This window comes from Sander lucioperca, chromosome 9 (genome assembly GCF_008315115.2).
Source record: "Sander lucioperca isolate FBNREF2018 chromosome 9, SLUC_FBN_1.2, whole genome shotgun sequence".
Classification (NCBI taxonomy): Eukaryota; Metazoa; Chordata; class Actinopteri; order Perciformes; family Percidae; genus Sander; species Sander lucioperca.
Genome location: NC_050181.1, coordinates 24,927,521 through 24,950,814, shown reverse-complemented (window position 1 = coordinate 24,950,814; position 23,294 = coordinate 24,927,521). Strand labels below are relative to the sequence as shown.

Here is a 23,294-nt window from a genome sequence, read left to right as displayed (position 1 = left end):
TTTGTAGCTTTATACCGGCATAATTGTTTCCTTTCTTATAAGTCATAGTTCTTATAAGTGAGTTCCTACTTTTAACAAGCTTGTTCAGGTTCAGTCTGAAAGCCATCCAGAACCGTGATCTGTAGTATAACACCGTGCTAACAACATACAAGCGTATGTAACCACACTGGAGAAAAACCGTACTAGTTCTAACACAGCACTAGAGCCCGATCGATACATTTCTGGATTAAAAAAAATATATATATCAGCTGATATATCGGAATATCGTATTTTTAAAATCACCAAATATTTGAATCGATATCGGCCTCAAAAATCCTTTATCGGTCGGGCTCTACACAGCACCACTGCCAGCACAGGAAATACTTTTACTCACATTTTTTTCAGGTGGCCACAGAAGAGAAACAAGTAAAGTTCCTTTATCAGCCATCTAGATTTTTACTAGAAAATAAGACCATTATTTGCCAAAGTGTCAACAATCCTACCAGCCATCAGCTGAAACTCAGCTGTTTTCCATTCTGTGTTGACTATGTAGATAAGCTGCAAATGCGGGGGGTTTTTTCTTCTAAAAACAGCAATGAAAAGCTATAAGTATTTTCAAAAAGGTGCATTACTTATCTCCTGAACATCTGAGCTCAGCAGAACCAAGCAGTGGTAATATGATGTCCGGTTTAAAAGTGTATTATAGGTGTTTAGCTAAGAATTTTAGCGTCAATTACAAGAGTGAGTGCTTCTTTCTTGTGCTATTATTTTGCACCAATGTTCAGCAATCATAACAATCAGGACATTTAAGAAGCCAAATGGCCAAGTTATCACAGAGTAACTGCTGCAAACACCAAATTGATTATATCGAACTAGTGGGGTTTTCCTTTAAAGCGTCAGACTCTTATTCAAACATAAATCTGCTGTTAGTGGCACAGAATAGATTTGCTTAAATCAGCATCTCACTAACCCAACTCTTCAGCGTCTTTTTTTTTGTTGGTTTTTAACAAAGACGACGAAGCCTATCCTACGTTACGTCTCTGTGCTTTTTATCATCAGTGGTTCACAGGTTGTTTTTTTTCATCTTTTGGATGGGGAGGAATCGCTTCCACGCAGAAAAACCACACACATGTGATCTGTGTATATTGGCGGTGATGAGTTAAGAGAGCGTAACAGATGCAGTAGACAGCGAGCACAAGTGCTTTTTCTTTCCTGCCCTCCTCAGTCTGGGGGAGGTCAGACTTCAGGGAGCTTGAAGTGTCAAAAACTGACCTCCTGTGAACTCAAAAGACAGCTGTTAAAAGTCTGTAATTTTATCTGTCATTGAGCGATAGCTGAAGTTACATCGATTACATCATGCGACAAGTTTTCACAGACAAAAAGAAGGATAAAATTTAACTTTTTTTTTTTAAAGCCACCTTTTAAGCCCGCAGGATGTGAGTGTTTGATGCTCCAAAGACAGACTTTGGGTGGAGTTTCACAGTAAAGTGACAGTAGCAGGAGGTCATTTCTCCTGCAGCAGGGCGGGGATGTTGATGTTCCAGCCGATGGCCTGCCGGTCGAAGCCGCAGGTGAAAAGGTTGCAGGAGGTGTTGTCTTCACACCAGGCGGAGCAGCACACCATCCGGCGGTGACCCTAAACCACGACATACAACACAGAAACTGTTCAACACTGAGGACATGTGAGGGGTTGTAAGACCACAAAGTAGTCTGATGACGATATATTCTGAATTTCTTACTGATTATTAAATGGTGCAAATGCAAGTTGCTGCAAATATAAAATCTGTGGTGCTTCTATGCATTTTATTTCTTTATTTTTGCCATATGCGATACGTAACAAAGATCCCTGTCTGGACTTTAACCTGAGGATGTTGCAATTGCTTCACCAGCAGGGAGCCCCATGGTTGGGTTTTATTTCAAGTCAATGACATTTAAAATGTATTCTTCTGGCAAAAGTAGTGACTCAAAACCTGATTCAGCATTCAGAGCAACAGGAAACACCAAAATCTTTCACTTGAACTCAGGAGGAGGACAACGATATTCAACGGTCTTGCAAGCTTTAAAAGCAAACTCAGTAAGTGTTGAACTCAAAGACATAAAAATGCAAATCTCTGAAATTTAAACGTAATCTGCTGTCAACATGATGGATAGCCATTTAAAATCTTTTGGGAGGATTTTATGTTATTTAGAAAGATTCCCATCACATGCTGTAAGAGGTAAATTTCAACATAGGAAGAGTAACTATTATGTTTTAAGTCTTTAAATTGATACCATTATATAGTACAGATGAATGATGACCTTTTCCAAATGGTCATTTTTAATCCAGAGCAATAACTCATTTCACACTGAAAGGGGTGTGTGTGTGTGTGTGTGTGTGTGTGTGTGTGTGTGTGTGTGTGTGTGTGTGTGTGTGTGTGTGTGTGTGCGCGCGCGTAAACTGTGAGGGGCGATTCAGAGGCCCTTCCTCCTCCACTGACTGACCTGTCTGTTGCTTCGTGGGAGCCGAGCCAGTCGCACCCCGGACATGTCGAACAGCCGGACCTGCCGATTGTCGTGAGGAAGAGCGATGATTTTCTGGTTCACCGACACGCTGATCCTGGACACGACAACGGCAGGATGAAAGGGATCAAATTCCAACTGCAACACGTGGTACTATATCATAACAGCATGAATAATTTCCAATGGCTTTGAAAGAAAAGGTTTTCAGCTACAATGCCATTTAAAAAAAAAAAAAAAAAATCAGTTTGCTGTTATCAGCTGAATTAAACCCAATTGAAGCAGATATCTAAATCCAAAAAAAGATCCTATATTATGAATATTAGTTGTGTAAAAGATATAAAATCATAAACAGTTCATTCTATTTAGCTTCCTCTGCGTGTCCATCACTAAATGAATACAAACACTGGAGAAGCTGTATATCACTACACTATAACACATCTGTTGGCATGTTTACAGCTCACAGACCTGTTGACAGCGGAGTCAGTGCGGATGGTTGCTATGGGCGACCTCATGTTCTTCAGGTCCCACACTTTGACTGTCCGATCATCGCTCCCAGACACCACGTTGTCGCCCACCGTGAACACAGCAGACGTCACCGTGCTGCGCAGGACAAGAAGACAACGTTTAGACTGATGGTTAAAGAAGAGCGGCGGCGGCGGCAGCCTGGACTGTAGCAACTTGACTGTTAAGAAGGTTTGTTCTCGCCGTGTTTGTTTGAAAAATATTGCCGTTTACAACTGCGTTCTTCATTCAGTATTTAGGGAGCTGAATACTGAGTAAATTGTTTCATACAGTAGAAGATTACTTCAAGTTTCTCCTGTGTAGCAGTTACAACTAATGTTGTATCGCCCCCCTGTGGCACAAATTACAATTACATGTACATTTAAATTATAGTATATTTAAATTTTGTTTAAGTATAATAAAAATACATTAAAAAAAAACTGAAAAACAAAAAGAACACAAAATAATGACTCAATGTCAAGAGATTATAGCCACAACTAAAAGCCAAAGTTCATTACCCTTCCCATGATACAAAATTAACAAACTTCATGAACAACACTGCACTAGAGCCACAAAGATGAAACCATTAGTTGTCAACTATTACTTTTGATGAATCAGTTTGAATCATTTTTCATGGAAAAAAAGCTAAAATTCTCAACAAGACATTTGAGGACGTCATCTTGGACTTTGGGAAAGACTGATCCACATTTTTCACCATTTTCTGACATTTTCTGGACCAAACAACTAATCGATTAAGCGAGAAAAAAAGTAATAATTATTTTGGGCTTTTCCGTCTTTAATTTGACAGGACAGCTAGGTGAGAAAGGGGAGAGAGAGGGGGATGACATGCAGGAAATCGTCACAGGTCGGATTCAAACCATGGACCTCTGCGTCGAGGCATAAACCTCTCAGTATATGTGCGCCTGCTCTACCACTGAGCCAACCCGGCCACATCCCGGGTTCAATTTCAGCCTTGGTACCTTAGTTGCATGTAATACCCCTTTTTCTCTCCACCATTTCTACGCTGTCCTCTGCCAAAATAATTATAATTAATCAAAAATGATTTCAATCAACACTTTTGTCCCGACATACATATTTAAAAAAAAAAATCTAACATCCAAAACGGGATCATGGAAATGACAGGAGAGTGGAATAGATGGCGTGCGTGTGTGCGCGCGCGTGTGTGTGTGTGTGTGTGTTAGACTGACTCAGTGTGTCCCTGGAAGACATTGACAGAGTGGATGGACGGGTCTCTGAAGTCCCACAGCCTGAAGGTGGTGTCTCTGGACGAGGTGACCACCAGACGCTGGGTGGGGTGTGTGCAGCAGTGGGTCAGCTCCTGGTCATGACCTGAACACACAACGAGAAAATCTCTCCATTTAAAAATGACCTTTTGTTGCATCCTTACACATTTTCATCTTTTTCTCATATCTACACCTCCTTTTCTAGAACCTAATTTATCCGGCAGCAGGGTGGTTGATTCCACAGTGATACCGCCGGGTTCAAGGCTGACTTGTTGGGAGACAAACCCCTGAATTTCTCCCAGCTCCAAGGTGGTCAAAGAGAGTTGAGCATGGGGCTATCATTACTGACCAAACTGATACACTGAAATGAAAAAGCATCTGAAAATAGTTCCTTGCTGCATTTACGAGTATTAAACACTCCCAACTTTAATCTAGTTCCCTGTGAAAGTAATACATTGTGTAGGAGCCACATATTGTATGTTGTTTATGATCTTATGGTTTCTTATGATCTCATTTATGTTGTTTGTTGATTATTGTGTTGTGCACTTATATTGTAGGTGGTGGGCGTTTTCATTGCGGTTTGAGCGGAAGTGATAACATATTTGTTTACTTCACCTTGGTTTTTTGGGCTTAGACAGAGAAGGGGGTGAGCCTGGGAGCGAACGCTTTCTGTCGACCGCCGCACCAACGCACTTATTTCGACTCACAAAGTAACTTTACATTTGGTAACTGCAGTGCTTGTTGTATTTTACGTGTGGAGGAATAAATCATTGCAATACAATCTCGAGCACGTCACAGTGTGTTTATACACCTCTCAGTGTTTAGTCCCTCGCGGCATCACTTTGTTGGACTGCTTACAGCCGCAACACATTGTGTAAAAGGTAGAAGTACAACATTACCGTGTCTCCACTAGAATTAAAAAGATGGATAGATTGGATAGAGTTCACACACACTAGAATACTGCATACATGCTGTTGGAGTCCAAAAGTGTTATAATAAACACACACTGAGCACAGTAACAGTGCAATAGTCGCTTCATCCTACCAGTGAGTGAGTGGACCAACTCTGAGGTCTCCACGTCGTACAGGTTGGCGGCCCGGTCCCAGGAGGCCGTCACAACCTGTTTGCCTCCGACCAGCCAATCAGCGGCGATCACCACACCCTGATGGCTGCGTAGAGTCGTGGTTGCCACGCGGACAGAAGGACAGTCGTTTGGACCCTCAACCTCGACGTCGGCCTCGTCTTTATCCGAAAAGTCCACGTCGTCTTCGCAGGGTGTTTGCTGCCGACAAAAGAAATTAAGTTTCAGAAACAATGAAAGTTTCAATAGCTCAGTAACACACACTATCACGTTGGTAGTGCTGTTGACACTTACGCTGATGTCAGCAACTGGCTGTGGAGTCGGCAGCTGCACCATGTATCTCCAGATGTGAGCCGTCTGGTCTCCAGAGGCTGAAGAGGAGAGAGATGGGGCAAAACCAATATCAGAGCCAAGATGACCCTCCCTAAAAATATCACTGTATGAAAGAAGTGTGTAAAGACACGCCACCATTTGTGTCCACAGTTCTACTTTGAGGTCAAAACTTGTAGTAAAACATTAAAAATATATTTTATAATAATAATAATAATTGGAAAAGAAAAAACCATGTACGTGTGTGTATGTGTGTATGCGTGTGTATGCATGTGTGTATGCGTGTGTGCATGAGTGTATGCATGCATGTGTGCATGAGTGTATGCATGCGTGTATGCGCGTGTGCGTGCATGCGTGTATGCATGCGTGTATGCGTGTGTGCATGAGTGTATGCATGAGTGTATGCGCGTGTGCGTGTATGCATGCGTGTATGCATGCGTGTATGCGTGTGTGCATGAGTGTATGCATGCGTGTGTGCATGAGTGTATGTATGTGTAAATGTGTGTATGCATGTGTGTGTATGCATGTGCATGTGTGTGTGTAAGTATGTATATAGGCATGTATGCATGTGTGTATTTATAATATATACATTGTTCTTACTCTTGTTGAACATGGAAATGCTTATTTGAGTCATTTACTAATTTTGAAAGATACAGTATGTTTGCTGAGGGTTCTGTTTGTGTTGGTTTTCTTGCCTGTACTGAAATGTACATGTTCTTATTTATCTTTTTATTTTTTTTAACATGTTCATGTTTGAAATGTTGTTGTAGATGTTGAGGTTCATTTCGACACACATTTCAATCTTACGCCCATTCCAGGTTAGGCTACGAGAGGTTTTACAGCTTCTCAGTCATCCAGGTTATAGTTATCCAAGGAAGGTTTAACAACAAGGGCAACTGGACCGAGAGTCTTCTTCAGTTTAGTTCTTCAGTTCAGAAGTGACGAAGTCTCTCAGATAAGAGACAAATAGTCTTCGAGCAGCTTTAACCAAGTCCAGATGCCCTTGTTTTGTAACCTTCCTCGGATAGCTCTTATTTTGATATGTGCAAGTTGATTATTCCCGCTGTGGAAGCACTGCAGCTGCTGCAGTAAAGAAATATACAGAAAACCACCTGATGTGGCTGCTACCACCGAGAATTTTAAGGATGTTTCAGTTTCAGTGGATCTTTACCTGTTAGAGCCATCTGTTCAGTGGGGTGGAACTTGATCGAGTTGACTGCGGAGACAGAGACATACAGTAGATGGATTACGTCACGCCATAACAGACACTATTGTGATAGTACTTAATCCTGACCTTCAATTTTCTGATGGCCGCTTCCAATTAGCCTTTATTTGATGAGTTAAAAAGAAATTAACATATTTTGAAGAGATTACCTACATTTTCTAAAAATGTACAACTTTGTAACAGTAAGGGCTGGAGATTTTCACTTCAGCATTCAGCAGGTCATCATGTTGGCAAACCTTTTAAAACGTGCCCTGAAGCGAGGCTCTGTCTGTGAGGACAGTCTAGTGAATTTAATTAGATCTATTTTTATACTTGTACTTTACATTTCTGACTCTACCTGATCCTTGATGGCCCATATATTTGAGGAGACACTTTCCCGTCTCAATGCTCCACAGCATCGCAGAATGATCTGTTGAGACAGAGTACGGATGGACACAAAAGAGGGAAAAGAAAGATGAGATTTAGAGTTAAAGCAATTTTTCATTACTGTGTACATTCAAGTGTGTTTTTTTGGTTTGGGTTTTACAAATTGTTTGAATACAGAGTTTCTGAAGTTAAATCTAGCATGAAATTAACTTCCTTGGAATTAAAATATGTATTTAGATTTGACAAATGCATTTCTAAAAATGGACAAGAAGCCTTGACATTTTCAACATTGACAGTGTGAAAACCAGGAACACTGCCATTTGATTTAAGGGAAAAAACAAACTTAGAAACAAAATATTCTTCAACATAGTTGGTTCAGAGAAGAATAACAAGGTGAGTTAAAGACAGAAAACAAAAGATTAAGCCAAAGAGAAAGCAAACAAGTAAAAAAAAAAAAAAACATTTGAGGAAAGATATTAACAATAAAAAAATGAGTGAACTACCTGCAGATGCAGTACCGAGCACCACAGGTTGTGTCCTGGTGACGCTCAGGTCCCAGATGCCGTCTCTGTGGCCGACATACTCCTTGACCAGCTGGCACACCGCTCTGGACGTGGTCGCTTTGAAACTGGACACAATCTGACACCGACATCAAACTCACGTTAACACAGAAGGGAAATCACAGTACTGAACCTAACAGGGTTCCTACACACTTCTCAAAAACTTCATCTTCTACACGTTTTATATCTATTACTTCTACATGTTTGTTGTGTGGGTATTAACACTGACGTGTTTTAGCATTGTCACACTTGGAAATTGGCATTTTGGGGGGTTAATAAGACCCAACAGTGATCATTATTAGAGATAATTAAGGCCTCTTATTTTAAAAATCATTTTTTTTTTTATCAAATTAGTGACTTAAATATTTAAAACCTAAGTATAATAAAATAAAATTTAAAGGTTTCACATTTTCCTCACACTCGTTCCTCATTTTTACAAACATTTCAAGGCCTGGAAATGATGCAATTTTAATTTTTCAGACTTTTGCAGAGCTGTGTAGGAACCCTGGTCGGACAGAGGGAGGAAGCGGGTCAGCAGAACTGAAGAGCTGCTCAGCAGGGTCCGTGTAGTATGCCAGGGCTAAAGAAGCTTTGGTTGTCAACAGCGTTATTCATATCAGTCCTGGGTTCAAGAGGTTTTACCTCCCCAAAAAAAAAAATCTTTATTGGCATTTGTTTTAAAGCTTTAGTGCGTAACTTTTTGACATTAATGAACGTTCGTTACATTCAAACCATCGCCAAATGAGTTGCTACAAAGCTAATTAAGACTATCAGCTCCACACAACTCTCTCTGGATTTCTCAGTATGACTATGTTCAGAAGATTGTGTTGTCCGGCGACTTTGCCGCGCAGAAGCTCGAGTGAAGATAGTTACCTCTTCTGAAGAGTCCATGTTTTTTTAATCCTCTGTGTCCTCCTTGGCTACTAGCCACTGTGGAGGAGGGGTGGGGGTGTGTACGCGATCACGGAAGGCTTGTATCATGTGGACGCGCCGACAGCGTTGTCGTCATTACTTAGAATTCCTCATGGGGGCGACAGAAACTACGCACTATAGCTTTAAGCTTGTTTTTAAGCACATGCTAGGTGGGGGTCGCCACCAATCTGATGCTCCAAATGCTTTTTAACCCTTGTGTTGTCCTCGGGTCTAATTTGACCCGTTTAAAAAAAAAATTAAAAAATTAAAAAATTCAGAAATATGGGGTTCTTTCAACCAAATGCCCCAAAATAACTTGGATGCATGCATGTACGTTGTATGGAGCCCATAAAACATTTGCAGGTTAAATAAAATGATTACTTTCATTGAATTTTGGGTGTTTTATAGAATTTTATAGCATTTGAAAAGAAAAATTAAATGGTTTCAAAACAGTATCCTGACTAAACTTTGACATAACAAAACTCAAAATCCTCTGATCTTAACTATTAGTCAAAATAAAATCATAATTTCTGCTTTTTTTTTTTAACTGAAAAATTAGGTATGTCATAGAACTTAGGTTTATTGACAATTCATTTTTTTTTTTTAAAAGCTTTGAAATAAGTGACAAAAACGTTTAAAACAAAAACAAAACAAAAAATTGTCAAAAGCATCGGAATAAGTGACAAAAACGCCGGGACGACATTTTCAATTTTGACCCGGAAAGAGAACAAGTTCATGGTCAACGGGAAGACAACACAAGGGCTAAACAAACATCAAAGACCAGTCAACCCAGATCTGGTATCAACACAAATGCAGAAACATTAAGTATCAGTACTGTAAACTGCATTTCCCATACCAGGATTACTATAAATGCAAAACTGCAAAAAAAGAAGAAAAAGAAATATCTAGAAGGGGGAAAAAGAGGGGGCAAAAAAATACTGTGTTATGGTGTGACAAAGAATTGATCAGTAATAATTATCGGTTGTATCAAGGTTTGGTCGAGATGTTTACGTTAAAGATAGGGATGATACAAACTGGACCCTCGGTTCGTTTTGGAAACAGACCACTAAATAACTTCCAACTGAAAGGAAGCAGGAGAGCATAAAGAACGGCATCATTCATGTGAAAAATGTATCTCAGGCTACACATACGACAGAGCATTTCCGTTCATTTTTCTATCTGTTAACAAGGTATTAAATCAACAAATTATAGTCAAAATAAAACAGATAGAAGTGATGCTGCAGATATGATGAAAAATACCATCGCTAAGCATGGTGGGAACCAGTGGTTGTTGGTTGTTTGCAAGCATTACGGCAGATTGTCTCGTAAAAAGAATAGAAAAATTGCGTCTTTAAGTTTGTCAGATAATGCATAACGCAGTGTGACAATGTAAAAGTGACAGCTGACTCTGGATGGACAGTAATTTGTGAGAATGAGGATGAATCCAGAACAAAATGTTTTAACTGAAGCAACTTGCTGCATTTAAAAAGAAGAAGCAACAGGGACTGGAAGGTTTAAGGAAACGCGAAGCATTGCAAAATAAGCTTTAAGTAACTAGCCGAGTGGAGGATCTAACGCATCCAGCAGGTTAATGCTCTACACTTCGTAGCTTCAGTGTGCAGTCTGCTGTAGCCACATCAAGATTCAGCTTGTTTTACAATCAATAAATTAAAAAGGGATGTATTTTTCAAATCAGTATTTGTGAAAACAACTTTAGTTACAGAAACAACTAGCAAAAGTTAGCACGTGATAGAAGTTTAAGTAAACCATTATGTTGGCTGATTTTAGCTTTTTGTAGATATAAATACAAAAACTGCCAGTAGAGAAATTTCAAATATAAGACTGAGGTCATTTAGATCGATCCAGTGCCAGCGAATATTTTTTTTTTAAAGATAATTTTTTTGGGGGTGCCTGGGTATCTCACCTGTTAGAGCGCGCGCCCATATACAGAGGCTCAGTCTTTGACGCAGCGGCCGCGGGTTCCTGGTCTGACCTGCGGCCCTTTGCTGCATGTCATTCCCCTCTCTCTCCCCTTTCAAGTCTAAGCTGTCCTGTCCAAAATACGCAACAAAAATTCTCTTTATTTTGACAAGACAGCTTAAAGGGGGGAGGGAGGGGGAGTGGGGGAGAGAGGGAGGGAGGGAGAGAGAGAGAGAGAGAGAGAGAGAGAGAGAGAGAGAGAGAGAGAGAGAGAGAGAGAGAGAGAGAGAGAGAGAGAGAGAGAGATGACAGGCAGCAAAGGGCTGCAGGTCAGATTTGAACCTGCGACCGCTGCGGTAAAGACTGAGCCTCTACATGGTGAGCTACCCGGGTGGAGGATGTTTTAACTGACTGAACTAAAATGTACCTCTCTGTATGTCTCTGTATAAACACACAGAGTTTTTATATATTTATATAAAAACGCTGTGTGTTTATTTTTGTAATTTGAGAGAGCTGACTTCTTTCAAGTCACTATACCTGATACATCTGTTAACAGAGTGCTTTAAAAAAAAAAAAAAAAAAAGGGTATCACCTACTCAAATCTTTGTGAACGTTTGTTATTCTTAAAAGGATTCAAAAAATTTAAATAAAAAGCTAAATCTGATATGGCTGTGCAATTTTCAGCAGACCACACTCTGCCTCGAGCAATGATCTAAAGCAGCCAACAAATGCTCCTCCACCTTGAGTATTTTATTAATCAAGGCGCAAAAAGGCATTTTGAGGTAACCGCTGCTTCATGTTAACGATGTCTCCGTAGTGTACCATTATGTGAATGCCAACAAGAAGCTAAATGAAAACCAAGGAGGTGCAAACTGAAGAAGCCTGTTAGTGAGATAATAAAGTCGTATTTTATCTCACACCAGAAACTGATAGAAAAGCTCAAACTCCTACATTTGAATGACCAAGTCTCTTGGGGAGGGAGTGTCGACCCCCTGGCTGGGCTGTTCATGCATATTGGCACACAAGGGGGAGAAAGCAACAAGTTTACCCATGAGTCTCCACCCCACAACTCCCAACCGGTTACACCGAAGTTGCGGGATCCACCTACTCTGGCATGGCAAGAGTTTGAACGCGGCTACGAGCAAAGAAGGTGAAGAAAGACAGCAGTTCACTGACGAAAACATTGAAGCCGATTTATTCACCTGATAGAAGTCAATGGACAGTGTTCTCAAAGCATTGCATCTTCAACAATGCTTTGATACAAGGTACCCCCGGGTTCCCACAAGTTACATTTAAGACCTTTTTAATATCATTTAGAATGAAATTTAATACCAACTTCATGAACATACTGGCAAAAGTATGCAGGATATTATGGAATATCAGAAAGGGTTTTAGGCTATGAAAATAGTACTTGAACTTAATACATTTTATTTTAGTACTCGATTACGTACATGCTTTGTGATAAAACAATGGAGTTATTTAATCTTATGAAAGGACAATACAAATGTAAGACCTTTGTGAATGAATTTTAAGACTTTCTAAAGAAATTTAAGACTTTTGAGGCCTTATTTTTCGAATATTTTTTTCTTTTAAGACCCCGCGGGTACCCTGTGATAAAACCATATGATAAATATAAACACACACCTATGCAAGCAGACTTTAAATCTATAATATGTAAAACAATGATTTAACAATTTCTGGATACTTTCTCTACAAATCTTATTCCTTTTTTTTTTTTTGCAATGGCAAAATGTTTTTAAAATAAAAAGGTATTTACCTTGCTTGTGGAAGCCTTGTAGGTCGTCTTTAGTTTTTGTGACAGCTGGCTGGTGCTATGGCTCGCTGTGGATTGTCAGAAATAATATATAAATTGATAATAAAAAAAAAAAAAGTAAAAAAGTAATTCATGTAGACATTTCACTAAATACATGCCATCTGAAATGCACATAAACCTGATGTGAAAGGAGAGTGAAATGTGTCCCACCTTTCGTTTTCAGTGCTCCTTTGGCTAAATCTGCCCCTTCGAAAGTCTGCCCTTCTGCAGCCAAACGGTCATTCAGCGTTTCGATTTCTCGGCGTACTGAGAGTCAAACAGGTCACATGTTAAAAGACTGGCAGCAATAAGACCAACTGCACTCTGAACTGGAACACAGCACGGGTTTCACTGCCATCATGGCGCCATGTTCAGACCAGGTTACTTGCCAGGGAAGAATAGGAGCTTTGTGTTTATAAAAGCCTATCAGAGAGGCTCAGGTCAGAAAATAAACATGCTGTGTCTTTGTTAGGTAGCTGGCTAACAAGTCTAGTATAAGATACTTGTTCCACGAGCAGACATCATGGGAGATCCTGAAATTATCCTGCTCAAAAACTCCTGCAATGGCCTCTTCGAGACAGAAATCTCTAAAGGATCAGACCAAAAATCAGCAGTGACACCAAAAAATGCCTGTGCTTGTAATTGAATACATCATTTGGTTTATAGCAATGTTGTTACTTTACTAATCACTGCAAATGTAAAACTGAATGCCATTCTTATCCGTTGTTTTAATAGCAAAAAGAATCAATGTGAGAATGACTTTTTCAAAGAAAGTCAAATAGTTGTTGAATTTAAGAGACATGGTCTACTTTTATTATCTTTTGTAAATGTATTCTTGCTCTTTAATGACATAATCAAAACATATTTCTCAGTCAAATGCTACATTATTTGTCACAAGAACAGGTAGCATAATTAGTCTTGCTTGATGGTATTTGAATTACTTTATTTGTTTTTAAACTATGTTACCCCTTTATAATGTTTGTCTTCTCATGTATCTCAATTGTATATTTGTTGTTGTTGTTTCTGCCTGTAAAGCACTTTGAATGACCTGTGTATGAGAAAGTGCTCTATAAATAAATTTGCCTTGCCTAATTGATTTTTGTAGCTCCAAGGGTAGAAAAACAGAAGCTGTGTTTGACTAGATGAAGAAATGTGGTTAAAAACAAATGTGCTTCTCCTCAACAATTACAGTCAAATTGCCCTTCAGCAAAAGCACTTAGCGGGAGTTTGTTCCTGTCTAGCTGCACACATAAATGCAGGAGACAGCTGTACTGGGTATACTGGATTTTAATTGACCGCAGTTAAAAAGCATATTTAATTTAAAAATACTTATTGACTTACATTCCAGGTTTTCTATGTAGAGGTTTTCAAACTCCCTCTCGATCTGACTGAACAGGTCCAGCAGATTGCTCCTCAGAGACAGAGGCAGTTTGGAGTCCTGCAGGGAGACAAAGGGAGCGCATGAAACAACCTGGAAACATCGGCTCATCGCTGAGGGGAGAAGCTGGAAGTGTATGTGAGGCTGGTGCTTCAGTTCAAATACTGGGTGTTAAAAAAAAAAAAGGGATAAATCACTAAATCACATCACTGAAGGTCAGAAAAAAAGAACTCAATGTCCAAAATAAAATAAAACTATGCAGTAAAATAAGATATTACAGAGATGAGACTGTGAAGTATTTGTAAGCCTTCATACAAAACAAGTTTGTTATTTGGCACCACCAATACAAAACGTACCACTGCAACAAAAAGCCAGACGAAAACACTCCTATCACACAATAAAAACCTTGAGGAAGGAAATAAGAGTGAACTTGTGTTTCAGGCTCCAACAGGAAAGAATCAATAAAAAAGGGTTACAGAGCACAGCCTTACAACTGCCAGAATGTGTTTTTAGACAGCCTACAAACAGGCTTTAAACTGTGGCCTGTTGGCTTGAACAAGCAAACACATAACATCAATTCCAATGTACCACCGTGCAATGTTTCAGTTAAAAAACACATTATGGACAAGATCCCATTGAACTTATTGTTACCAGGCACATTTAAGTATTCAAAACTCACCTATTCCTTGTGATATCATATGTACCATATCATTATATCATCATCATATATATATTATCTCAGGATCAGAGATGTAAACTCAACAGTGAGCAGGAAATGTTCAATGAAAAGCAGATACTCTAAATTAAAAGCATATAATAGCTGACATACCCAACCTTTTTAAAAGACGCTCAGTATGAACTGATTTGTTGTCCGTGTGCATGCAGCAAGACACTCAATACTAGTTTACAGTATAGTAAGTCCTCCTGTGATGACCATAGTCCATTACTTTATTTATATAAACAAGGAGTGAAGAGGAAAATGGGAAGAAAATGACAATAAGTTGTTGATTTTGTGCCTCAAAGCAAATTAAAATTAGATACTCAATACATGGTTAAATTAATGGTAATTACTCTTTCCTTCTCCCTGGTTTATTTATTAGTATTAAACGTACAGTAGAACAGCATTTTCCCCCTCATCAAGCTGAAAAACAACAGTTTCAGGAATTCAACTTAACTCTACATACAGACATTTATTTATCCACGAATCACATTGACCAAAGGTTGAGAATGGAAGCTACAAACAAAAAAAATAAATGAATTAAATAGAACAGACAGTGCCACAAATACGAGAAAAATAAGTACATAAATAAATAAATTAAATCTTGAATGAAATAAACAACTAAAAACAAATAGGAGTAAAATGATAAAGCCTAGGACCAATGTACTGGTTATTCTTAAAAATTTGTGCTGTAACTGGTGTGTTTATAATTCATTTTCAAGTGGACTTGTATTATTGATTAGGGACCGACCAATACTATTTTTTTAAGGCTGATACCGATACCAATTATTAGTTAATGAAACCGATATTAAAATGAAGTAAGCAGAGGGACAGACACAAAGCTGGTGCCGAGCCAAAGTAGACCACTTTTTAATTCATTAACTTTATCGGTTATCAGGCAAATAAAACAGATACGGATCATCTGCAAACTGCCAAAAAAACGTTGGTCTATCCCTATTATTGATTATCAAATGCAATGTTTATTAATTTAAACCCATTCAAATTAACACTGATCGACACCAATTCTTTAAAACAAAAAACTATAAGGCCTACTTATGAGTCACAATGCAATAAATCGGAGTAGTAAGCTATTACAGCAGCGAGTAGTTTTTACACGTCTGTAGTTCATAAAATCATTTATTGTGACAGAGTCAACAGCACAGACACGAACAAGAAGTGGGCCATGTAACGCAAAAGCACTATTGGAAAACATAACTATCCTTTTATGAACCGATTGTCCGTGTTTAGTTGTTGGCAAGCAGACACCCTTAAAGCCAAAGACGGAGCCTGTGTATCCAATGTATCAAAACAAATATAGCAGCTGCAGGTTGTCTGATTAAGACACAATAAGTTACACTCTCCCCTCTTGGGAGGCATTTTTGATATACTGAATATAAACCAATGCAATTAATCGAATTTTGATTGCAATTCTGGCTCCCAACGATCACAAAAACAATGTTATTGAGAAAAACAATGATTCTGCACATTGCGATTTGCAAGTAACTCTTATTTTGTCTTGTGATCTGAATAACACGCGCACGTTGGCCCCTCCCCAAGGGTAAACTCACTTAGCCAACATATGTAATATATATTTTTATTCTAAGGGCAATTCAAAAAGTTCAACTGGAAAAGTATTAAGGGAAATTTCACATTTCAAGGTGTTTTCACTGTTGATTTGTTTAACCGTTTCCCTGTTCAATAAAGGCAACATCTTTCCAAAAGTCAACGAGTAACTGTGTTAAATAATCGTGATTTTAATACTGACCAAAATAATTGTGATTATATATTTTTAATAATCGAGCTGCCCTCGTTTGCAAACGTGACATTACAACTCCAAAGACATTCTCTTGTTTGTGAGCCTCTATTTTACAGAAATTCCCACTCCAGGCCACATCTCCTCAAAGCTTTGTCCAATCATAATGAAATGGCTCAGTGTGTCTTTGTACCTGAGTGCAGTGTACTCTGCATAACGCACTCTTGGCTTGGGCTGAATTGCTGCTCGCAGCTATATTTTCTAAAGAAACCAGTCAAGTGTGCCGTTAGCATTCACAGGCTGACGTTGGCAGCAGAAAAGGTTTGTGCAATAGTGCACACAGAAAACAGAAAACACAGGAAATGGGCATATGCATGTTGCATAAAGCCTTGCATACATCTGCATGTGTCTAGAGCCCGTCTGACATCTGGAAAGACAGCAAACCGTTCAGACACATGTATCACGATCTGTTAAACTTACAGAACAGTTAAATCTACTTTCTCTCACCATCTAAAATCAGAAACACAGAGAATTGAGTCATTAGTAGGGCTGGGTATCGTTAAAACATTTTCTATACCGGTGCCGATACCGAGACTTTGACCCCAGCGGATACACGTTTAATCCTCCAGGTACACGCAAAGAACGCAGGCAAGTCGACACGTATGCATGGTTAAAAAGCTAGTATATCTGAGCCTTAACTGTTGCTGGAATATGAAGAACATCACATTTAAAAAATAAAAAGGAAAAGTATATATTGATTCAAAATAAAGAAATCAATTTCAGAACCACCACACAACACCAACTCTGAGCTCTAATCAAACCTAAACTACACCTTAAAAGCTAGCTCTAAAAAAAAAAAAACTATTTGAGGAGTCACACTACTGTCTGAAACACCTGAGACTTACCTCCATTCTCATGAGGGATTCCAGATTATCAGAGGACTGGGACCAAAAAGGACCAGAGTGAAAAAAAACAAAAAGGTCATGAGGAAGGGATTACACTGCTTGCACCATGTTGGGTTAGACACAGCTCCTTGCAAGTGGCCAAAATCCAGAATAACTTTATGGTTACTGGGTGTACGTGATTATGTATGTTCAACTGTAGATCATAAATTCAGCTTCCACATTCAAGCTAGCAATAATAAACCCTTTTTCTTTCATTTAGGGTGTTAAATGTATCTGCAAGTTGTCAGGAAAAAAAAAAAAAAAGTAAGCTCCTCTAAACATCAAGAGGAATCTTCATGATAAACATATCTAGAAAAGTAAGAGTTAATCATTTAATCCACGATCTTATTTTGCTCTCACAGAAGGTTTTACCTCGCGTAAGTGTACCGGTGGGGAAATCAGTACAAAAGGTAATTGGTCTCATTTCTTCATATGGTTGTATGCCTTTTTCACAGCCAACAGTTTGACTTGTTCATAGCAGGAGAAGCACAGGTGCTACTAATAACACTAATGATGCCTCTGTCAGTTAAAAAGAGTTCAGCCATCGCTAATCGTATCATTTGCACCTGTGTTTTTCCTTCTTTTGTCTTTGCAGGAAGAACACAGCGCCTCATTTATCAGGCCCCGAGTGCAAGGAGACCTTTATCACGGCAGACATGTTGACATGTCGTAGTAGGGAAAGCACAGGTGTATTCAAAATGATTAATGATGGCTGTATTCCACTTAGGAGAGGTCCTGGTATTGTGCATGCTGACTCACTGAAATAGCTCACTGGGACACTTGATGGAATTGAGCCATCGTTAAGGTGATCAATTTCAGCTGTGCTTTTCCTTCTATGACAAGTCAAAAATGTCTGCTGTGAAAAAGGTCCATAGACTGAGGTTTAATGTCCAAGTTCTCTCACTGCATAACAGTTATACCCAGGAAAAAAATGTATGTTCATCTATATCAGGTTATGTGATGCAGAGCCCAAATTAATGGAAAAGTTGTAATTCACCTAGTTTTGGCACGTTTATTAATCAAATAGAGTTGTTGAAACCGTTATAACAAACTAGATTTGGACTCTACAGACAGTAATACAGCTTCCCTTAACCCACAGTCCTGTTAGCATTTGTGCAAATTCAAGTTAAATTTATTTGTTGTTTTAACCATAAAGCGCTGAGACAAAACTTTCTTCCAGGATAGGGGACAACACAAAGCAAAATGTAAAAAAAACATCAAAAGGGCATCAGAAAACCTGAATGCAATAAAAGTTATGACTTTGAGTCCAAATAAAGCGCCTATGGCAAAGTAAAATTGTGTTTATGTTAACTGTTAAGTGCTCATATCATGCTCATTTTCAGGTTCATAATTGGATTTAGAGGTTATATCAGAATAGGTTTATATAGTTTAATTTAAAAAAAAAAAAAACACCATATTTTTGTTGTACTGCTCATTGCTGCAGCTCCTCTTTTCACCCTGTGTGTTGAGCTCTCTGTTTTAGCTACAGAGTGAGACCTCTCACTGCTGTAACATCTTTGTTGGGAGTCGCACATGCGCAGTAGCTAGGTAAGGACTACTAGCCAGTCAGAAGCAGAGTATGAGGGCGTACCATGCTAGCAGCTAGGTGAGCATTATAACGTGTGTTCCAAAGTGACCACGTTTGTCTCTGAAGTAAAGGCTGGACTACAATAGAGCTGTTTGGAGCAGTTTGTGAACAGTGTTTTCTGTTGGAGATGGTAAGTCCCTTTGGGGTGGACTTTGGGCTTTTTCACTTTGTAAACCTATAACATGCACAAAAAATATATATAACACGATAACAGAAAGGGAAAAAGCCAAAAAGAATATGAGCACTTTAACTATGATTTCATGTATAATTGATCTCCAGTTAGCATGAAGCAGCAAACCATGCAACCTCTCTTTTGGTTTATCTTATAATAATAATAATAATAATAATAATAATAATAATAATAAAGGAGTATGCCACCAATTTTACACTTGAAGTTCAGTTTACTGAGAAGTATTCCAGAGCCTTTGGGAGCAGCGTATAATGTCTTCTGTGGCTCTGGAGGAACTATGGGGGCGCCGTTTAGAACCTCAGTTGTGTTCAGGTCGTACAAATTGGCAAGTGAAAATTCACTGAGCTTAAACACAGAATAAAGATATGATGGATACTTTCCTCACAAGTTTACATCTAAGAGGAATGTAGCCAATCCTTGATTCAGTTTATCTCACTCCTTTTTTTGGGGGGGATTACCATCTTTCAGATAATTAACTCTGGGTCACTGTGTTTACCCAGCATCCCTGGAGTAATTCAGTTCCTTATTGGCCAGATTGAAACCCAGCAGGTCTCTTGTTCCTAATGCTGCGTTCCAGACACAATTTTTAGCCCGTAAGTTACGACTTCAAGTCACGACTCACGACTTGGTAGCGTTCCAGGCAACACCGTCAAAGCTGGCTAGCTAAACATTGGCAGGGTTCAGGTTAGGCTACCTAACATTAACTAGCGGCTACCTAACGTTGACGTTAGCTAGCGCTAGCTGATACTAGCAATTTCTAGTTGGTGACATATTTTGGGCTTCATTTAATAAACATAACCTGTAGTAGTACACAATCATATGTGTATTGTTTTGATTACAATGTGCGGAATTACTTTACGTTGCCTATTCATGTGTATTTATTTCTATTTCTCACCGTTAATCACTGGCATCTGTACAGCATCAACAGAGGTCGCCATTGTTGTTTACGTGTGTGAGACGTCAAAAACTGTAACTGGGAGTACAACCATCTGGTACCAGTTCACAGGGAGTAAGTTACGGGTTTGACTGTCGTTCCAGGGCACTTTCACGGGGAGAAGGTTGTGAAAACACGAGTTATGGGTTGCCTCGAACACAGCATCAGAACCAGGAACAAGCACCGCTGATCTAAGCAATCCCCCTGAGCAAAGTGCAAATGCCGTTGCCTGTTCTGAATCCATCTGTTTTATCCACTGAGTTAAAATAACTTTACAGCAATCATGCTGTAATTGTGGCACGCTTAAGTCGGCAACAGTATTATAAACCATTATGTCCCCTCTAAATGGGTGCATCAAAACCTAATTGGCTTAGGCTTACAACGAGAGGCTACGGGGGCTGGCAGCAACAGCACGACAGTTAGCAAGCTAATGATGACAGACAGGAGGAGTTTGACGCTTCCAGATGAGCAGCAGGAAGTTCAGCTTGGTATATCTAGTGGGTTTTTGCCTAGAAGTTATGACTATTTAAATACTTGGTTAACATTTTTTTCTGGTGACTTTGTGTATTTTCACTGTGTGAATGATAGGGGCCGACTGTTTTTTCAGGGCCGATATCGATACCGATTATTTGTAGTAAATGAAACCGTTAAGGGATATTTGGAACCGATATGCATTTACGTAAAAATTTACATTTTGGAATGTTACAAACTCCAACACAAAAGTTTGTTTAAATGCTTCAGGCAACTATGTAATAAAAATGTAACACTAAACATAATACACAGTCAAAGAAATAAATACAAAAATAGCTTCCTGAAGTCTAGACATGCTAACAGCTTATTGCAAGTGTTGTAGACTGCTTACCGAGCTGTAGCGCACTTTTTAATAATTAACTTTATCGGTTATTGGTAAAATAAAACACAAATACAGATAATCTGCAAATTGCCAAATATCGGCCTGGATAATCGTCCAGGCTGATAATTGCTGGTTCCCAAGTAAATGAGCGAGTCGTCACCTGTCCCTCCAGCATGTCTCTCTGCAGGCCGGAGCGCTCCTGCTCGGTGCTGTTGGTCCGGCGGATGGACAAGCTGTGGGACTTCCTCTTCTGCTTGGCCTGGCGGGCGGCAGCGCTGCTCCCACTCTCCACAGGCATCCCTCCTTCCAAACCTGATGTAACCACAGTCTGAAAGTACAACATCAAAAGGAAAGAAGGTGAAACTAGAATCAAGACAACAAAATCCCGGTGGGAAATAATCTGGGTGCGAGTCCGTCACTCAACAACTACACTTGGCAGGGTGTTGTATTTGGCAGCTTCCTCGTGTGACTGTGTGAAATGACAAAATGAATGAGTGTGAGACAGAGTGTTGCTGTGCATACGCGCTCATTACACCCACAGTGGGTACCTTAAGGTGAAACATGAGAGATAGAAACTGAGAAGTGTGCAACAATAACAGAACCGTTTCTTCCTATATTTTGCTGAAGAAAGCTGAAATGTTCAGCTATGGAGCAACAAAATTACTTCACCAAGTCTAGTTAACGTTCAACACATTGGACTGTAAAGTTAATAGAAGCTACAACTATCGTTTTAAACAAGCATTTACACTGTTTAATAGGGACTGCAACAAATTATAATTGACAGTGAATCTGTCAGTTATATTTTCAATTATTAGATTCATCAATTTAGTCAATAAAAAGTCACAAAAATGTGAAAAATGCCCATGCCAAAGTTTCCAAAGCCCACGGTAACATCCTAAAATAGCTGGTTTTAACCAACTACCAATCCAATCAAAATACATGCAACATAAGGATGTAACTAACTAATGATTATCTTTCTTTCACACATTATCATACAAACTGCTAAATAATTAATGCAATCTCAAAGCCTGTAGATTGTAAGTTTTGTCATGATCCATTACCTTAAATGTATGTATCATAATAACGGCAAAGAAAAATAATGCAAGTCTCATATTTTCTTTTCCTAACTTGAATTTCTTTAAAAGGCACAGGCCTACTTGTAGTGACACACATGACACAAAAGGGGTGCTCGATTATGGAAAGAATCACGATTATTTTGGTCAATATTGGTCAAAAATCGATTCATTGCACAGCCCTAGGACTCAACTCATCTGGGTATCAGGAGGAGACAGTCATTGTCATGAATGCTCATATCACAGTAACGACATAACATAACATAAGCTGTGCTCCAGAAGTCACAATTATTTGCCCTTTGCCACATAGGAAGGTCTCTCACCGGCGAGCCTTTTAACAAATGAAGACATTTCTGTCATCCAAGCTGCCTTGTTTAGCTGTCAGACACCTTGGCTGGTAGTTATAGTTCCTCTTGTTGAGGGCAATGAAAAAGACATTTAAGATACATTACGTTGCGGTACATTCGGAGGAAAATACGAAATAATTAATACAATTCCCTGGCTGTACGTGAACGTTAACATTAGCACGTCTAGACATTGTTAAGCCTCGTTACAGCGCGATGCTCAACATAGCGTTAAGCTAAGCAAAGCTACCGTTATCCCCTTTAGCTGATGATGGTGCCAAACATGCTAATGGGCTAACGGGTAAAACAACCTTCCCAAACATAGAAAAAAATAACTTACCAGAAAGTCTACATACACAAAGTTTTATTCCGGGATATTGTGATAAATGTCGCAGTTTCCAACATTTTCGTCAATGTGTGAGAATGCAGCGCAGTTTTTTTGTGTGTCCAGAATCCGTGTTGACAGTTGACGAGCTCCGTTACGTGAGAAAAAGATAACGAAGCCAATTCCGGCCCGGGGTTTTTCACAATAAAATCCAATTGTAGAACGTGAAAAGCCCACCATACTCTACTCTGAAAGGGGTTAGTTTATGGTCTTCTTGGGTGTTACCACACGCCAGCACCTTAACATATCAACTATTATAGGTTTTTAAAAAATAAACTGCACCTTACTGTTAATTCGGCATAATAAAAACACTGAAAAGGAATTCCCATTAGAAAATAAAATCAAAATAGTAAGATAATTAACAGACGCACTTTTAAGCACGTCGTAGGCAGTCTTTATCGGACACAATCCTACAACCATTTACAGTGTGTAATTATATCGTTATTGTAGACGGTTCTTATAAAATAAAATATATGCCGAATACAATAGTTGCTGTTGAAGGCTGTAGATGTTACCTCGTATTTTCCAACGTGTGTGATAGAAGCAAGTAATGGCTTAAATTGCTAAAATCCAAATACAGTTTGATCTGGTCGCTATTTCCGTGCCAAAGAATGGAACGCCAACGACAATAGTAAAATTATTATAAACAAAATTTCCAACACAATACAGGTAGATACAGTGAAGTTAAAACCACACAGAAAAAT

General features: G+C 39.1%; 1 protein-coding gene across 4 annotated transcripts; it reads right to left on the bottom strand.

The window, feature by feature from the left end:
- Positions 1 to 565: 565 nt before the first annotated feature.
- On the bottom strand, positions 566 to 22,732 carry LOC116043931 (WD repeat-containing protein 37). Of its 4 annotated transcripts, XM_036004751.1 has the most exons (16): positions 22,546 to 22,732; positions 20,949 to 21,116; positions 17,185 to 17,220; positions 13,772 to 13,868; positions 12,602 to 12,697; positions 12,395 to 12,459; positions 11,666 to 11,752; positions 7,729 to 7,864; positions 7,197 to 7,268; positions 6,806 to 6,850; positions 5,599 to 5,675; positions 5,268 to 5,505; positions 4,188 to 4,329; positions 2,944 to 3,078; positions 2,461 to 2,575; positions 566 to 1,615 (listed from the first exon to the last, which is right to left on the bottom strand). In XM_036004751.1, exons 2-16 carry the CDS (start codon positions 21,084 to 21,086, stop codon positions 1,484 to 1,486), a joined length of 1,611 nt encoding a protein of 536 aa, XP_035860644.1. In that variant the 5' UTR covers positions 21,087 to 21,116; positions 22,546 to 22,732; the 3' UTR covers positions 566 to 1,483. The 4 variants fall into 4 exon arrangements, with proteins under 4 accessions (XP_035860644.1, XP_031146822.1, XP_035860645.1 ...); XM_031290962.2 differs by lacking the exon at positions 11,666 to 11,752 and having other exon boundaries at positions 22,546 to 22,731; XM_036004752.1 differs by lacking the exon at positions 17,185 to 17,220 and having other exon boundaries at positions 22,546 to 22,731.
- Positions 22,733 to 23,294: the final 562 nt, after the last annotated feature.